Source organism: Cajanus cajan, chromosome 5 (genome assembly GCF_000230855.2).
Source record: "Cajanus cajan strain Asha chromosome 5, NIPB_CcT2T_4, whole genome shotgun sequence".
Taxonomy (NCBI): domain Eukaryota; kingdom Viridiplantae; phylum Streptophyta; class Magnoliopsida; order Fabales; family Fabaceae; genus Cajanus; species Cajanus cajan.
Window position 1 is genome coordinate 12,464,200 of NC_138521.1, and position 4,295 is coordinate 12,468,494.

General features: G+C 36.2%; 1 protein-coding gene across 1 annotated transcript; it reads left to right on the forward strand.

The window, feature by feature from the left end:
• Positions 1 to 629: 629 nt before the first annotated feature.
• Positions 630 to 3,674, forward strand: LOC109809510 (DC1 domain-containing protein). Its single transcript, XM_020372844.2, has 4 exons — positions 630 to 787; positions 1,625 to 2,110; positions 2,235 to 2,714; positions 2,847 to 3,674. Exons 1-4 carry the CDS (start codon positions 698 to 700, stop codon positions 3,495 to 3,497), a joined length of 1,707 nt encoding a protein of 568 aa, XP_020228433.1. The 5' UTR covers positions 630 to 697; the 3' UTR covers positions 3,498 to 3,674.
• The last annotated feature ends 621 nt before the right edge of the window (positions 3,675 to 4,295 follow it).

The following is a 4,295-nucleotide window of genomic DNA, read 5'->3' on the forward strand; positions in this document are numbered from 1 at the left end:
GGGAAAGCATGTGAAGAATTTGTTTACAAATAAATTTTAATTAATTCATCGCATAAAATTTTGCAATACTTTGTTAAAGTCACGATCAGTCAAATGATATGGATAAATCGCGATGCAGAGTGCAATCATGAATAGTCAAGATGTGTTTTTGGTCAACGTGGATTTAATAAAGAGTAAAATTAGTTTGAAAGAAATGTATCTATTTAATTACTAGGAGAAAATAAAGTCCTCTGTTCAATAAAAAATAGGAATTGAAGTGAGGGTTAAAATTTCAGTTATAATATAAGAGTGCGATCAGTTACTTCATATAATAAAAGATCGTAAAAATGTCTTAAATGGGTGCTAAAAGAAATCCACAAGCTTCATATATCGTTCTAAATAACTATTTCTATATAAAAAAAAAATTGAATAAAGAAGGATAAAAAGAAAATAAAAAGGTATAAGAAAAAATATTAACGTTATTAAGAAAAATAAAAAAAATACTTACTACTGTAAAAATTTATCTTTAGCGTGCAGAACCTCATGTGAATATTCTTTTCTTAGTCCCCAAGCCAAGAAGATCGAGAAAGATTTTGCAAATTTTTAATTATTTATAAATATATTTGTTTTTGTCTGAGGCCTATAAATACTCCTGTCTAGTATTGGTATCGTCTACGTTATTTCTGTTGTGTCTTGTGACATTGTTTGTGTGCTTAGTATGGCAGATTTTGCTGATGTTACCCACGATGTTGTGTCCCTCCTCTCTTCTCCCCAAAGGGACTTTCTTCTCAGAAACAACGGCGATCAGGTACCACTTTCAAAACTCTTTTTCAAAATTTTTCCTTTTTGTTTTCTCAGCAAAGTGTCAGACATAAGGGGTCACTAACTTTTCTGTCTTTGTTTAAATGTTTCTGGTTTTATTATGGTATTTGGGAAACCCATTTTATCCAAAGTTTCACTAGATTCTGTTTTTATCGATCTTCCATGATCGATATGGCGTTTCTTTCTAGGTGGTGGTGATGAAGGGTAATGGATGTTTGATAGATTTTATGTGATATTTTGGCCTGAAATGGGTGACAGGTTTTGTAGTTTTTTGTTTTTGGGCATCTGTTGTTGACTCTACATGTTTTGTTTCTGCTGATACGAAAATTGTAATTGTTATGTATGATCAATTTATGTTCATGGCATGTGTGATGAAGAGCTAATGCTGAATCAAGCCAAAATGTGATTTTGGGTTAAGTTGAATTAAATCCTGTCTATTGTGTAGGGGTTGAAATGTGCTTATTTGATTAAAAAAAATATATATGAGGACTAATTTGAATGGAACTGTAATTGGTCATTCCATCCCTGATCAGAGGAAATATGATAAGGAATGGTGATTCCATTTTGTTTGAATTGGAGGTCATTCCAATGAACTCAGTGTGAGCTGAGTTTACCTATGGTTGGATGTAGTGTTTTATTGAAGGACAAAATTTAGCTATTATCTAATTAGAATCAGAGTTTTACTTCATTAATAAGTTGTCTTTTGTTGAATACTATAGCTCTAGTCAACTTTTTGAAGAGGTAGCTTTATTGATGAAGAAAAATCTTGTTCGTACAAACCGTTGGAAAATTGTGGTTTCATTTGTTATGTTGAAATTCACAGATTAAAATTGACAGCTTGAAGGGAAAGCAACTTGGTTTATATTTTTCGGCATCCTGGTGTGGTCCATGTCGAAGGTTCAGTCCAACTTTGGTGGAGGTGTACAATGAGGTTGCACCAAAAGGTGACTTTGAGGTCATTTTTGTCACAGCTGATGAAGATGATGAATCCTTTAGCAGTTACTTTTCCAAGATGCCATGGCTTGCAATCCCATTTTCTGATTCAGAGACTCGCAGTCGCCTTGAGGAATTGTTTCATGTGAGGGGGATTCCTCATCTTGCATTACTTGATGGCACTGGGAAAGTTGTCACTGAAGATGGAGTTGACATCATAAGCGAATTTGGTGTTGAAGGGTACCCCTTTACATCAACAAGGATCCAAGAGCTGAGAGATCAAGAAGAGGAATCTAGGAGGAACCAGTCTGTGAGAACTCTCTTGGTCTCTCGCTCTCCATCTCGTGACTTTGTTATATCACCCGATGGGAAAAAAGTAAGCTTGTAACTTCACTCTGTTTGTAGGAGATAGCAGTTTCCTTTAGTTAATGCTTGGTTTGTTTACCTCAAAATGTATTTCTTCGTATCTGAATTTGACTTTTCATTTCATTTACACACAGATACTTGTCTCTGAGCTTGAGGGCAAGACAGTTGGTCTGTATTTCTGTATGAATTTATACGGATCATGTAGTGACTTCACTCCACGGCTCGTGGAGGTTTATAACAAGCTTAAGGCCAAGGGGGAGAACTTTGAGGTTGTGTTGATTTCCCTAGAGGAAGATGAAGAATCATTCAAGGAAGGATTTGAAAGTGCACCTTGGTTATCCTTGCCTTTCAAGGACAAAATCTGTGGGAAGCTGGCTCGGTTCTTTGAGCTTTCAACCCTCCCCACATTGGTTATTATTGGTCCAGATGGGAAAACCCTTCATCCTAATGTTGCTGAAGCTATTGAGGATCATGGTATTGATGCATACCCATTCACTCCTGAAAAGTTTGCTGAGCTTGATGGAATAATGAAGGCCAAGGAGGCATCTCAAACCCTTGAGTCAATTTTGGTGTCTGGGGATCAAGATTATGTCATTGGGAAAGATGGGGTGAAGGTAAAAACTTTTATCAACCAAGTGCATTCACCATTTCCCTTCTTCATATGTAGCATTCCATCATCCATTTTTCTTTCATTCCTTTGTCTCTTTGTTGTGATATTAATAAGTTAGTACTCGTTCTCATTTCAGATTCCAGTGTCAGAATTGAAGGGGAAGGTCGTCCTCCTCTACTTCTCAGCTCACTGGTGTCCACCATGCCGCGCATTTCTTCCAAAACTTATTGATGCATACCATAAGATCAAGGCAAAGCAGAATGCATTAGAAGTGGTTTTCATCTCAAGCGACAAAGATCAAGCCTCCTTTGATGCATTCTTTGCAGGAATGCCATGGTTGGCACTTCCCTTCGGCGACTCGAGGAAGAAATTCCTGAGCCGCAAATTCAGGGTATCTGGCATCCCCATGCTTGTGGCCATTGGATCAAGTGGCCAGACTCTCACGAAAGAAGCTCGGGATCTGGTTTCGCTCTATGGCGCAGATGCTTATCCTTTCACTGAGGAGAGAATAAAAGAAATTGAGGCAGAACAAGAAGAGACTGTAAAAGGGTGGCCTGAGAAGGTGACAAATGAAACACATGAGCATGAGCTTGCGTTGACACGCCGCAGGATCTATTTCTGCGATGGTTGCAACAAAGAGGGGCATGCATGGTCGTACTACTGTGGAGAGTGTGACTTTGATCTGCATCCAAAATGTGCATTGGAGGACAAAGATGATGCCAAGGAAGAAGACAAGTCCAAAGATGGATGGGTTTGTGATGGAGAAGTATGCACTAAAAAAGCCTGAAAGCTGCATGTGATGGCAGTTACAAGTTGTTTTCTAATGTTGCATACTTGTGAATTGTGATGGCCCTTCCTAATGTATGTTTTGTGAGTTGTTCAGAATAATTTGAACATTTGGATGTTGTATTGTGTGATGTTAATTATGGTGGTATTTAATATATGGTATTATGGTTTACTCTTATTTCTTCTTTTGCTTTACACTTCCTCTACTTCCTGTCTTTTAAATGGATTTCCCTTTCTGATCTTGGCTTTTGCTTCTAAATGATTCAAACCTTCAATAAAGTGTTGTTGTGCATCAACAGCTTTAGGATATCATCATATAAACGCATTAACGGATGTATGGCTTTACTACAAATATTACGATGGAGGCAGTAGCCTAAATTGTGATATTGTTCATATCTGTTAACTCCCTGATTTGGAGAAATAATCAAAGACATTTCAATGCCACGAATTGCTTTGCCTTTGAATGGAAAAAGCTTCAGAGAGTATTTTCATTACTTTGATGTTGATCCTTTGAATGACCAAATCCTTGGTATAAATATCATGCCAAAAGCCTATGATATGTGTACATGATACATGTGTATAAAAATTTATCAAATGTAATAAATATGTAATATATAATTACAATCCTATAAATTAAAATTAAGAACCACATTATTAGAAAACTTTACCAATCATTGTCATCATAAATCACTTTCTATTTCCATAAAGGATGCATATGATTTATATAAAAAAATCGTAAAAAAAAACGTATAATTCTTATTCTTAAAATTACCTATTATTTTCTTAAAATTACTTATAA

Excerpts from the sequence above, each read along its gene's own strand:
- LOC109809510 (XM_020372844.2), top strand. The coding sequence starts at position 698 with ATGGCAGATTTTGCTGATGTTACCCACGATGTTGTGTCCCTCCTCTCT. Across the intron at positions 788-1,624 it reads TCAGAAACAACGGCGATCAG|ATTAAAATTGACAGCTTGAA; the intron begins GTACCACTTTCA and ends TGAAATTCACAG. Across the intron at positions 2,715-2,846 it reads TTGGGAAAGATGGGGTGAAG|ATTCCAGTGTCAGAATTGAA; the intron begins GTAAAAACTTTT and ends TTCTCATTTCAG.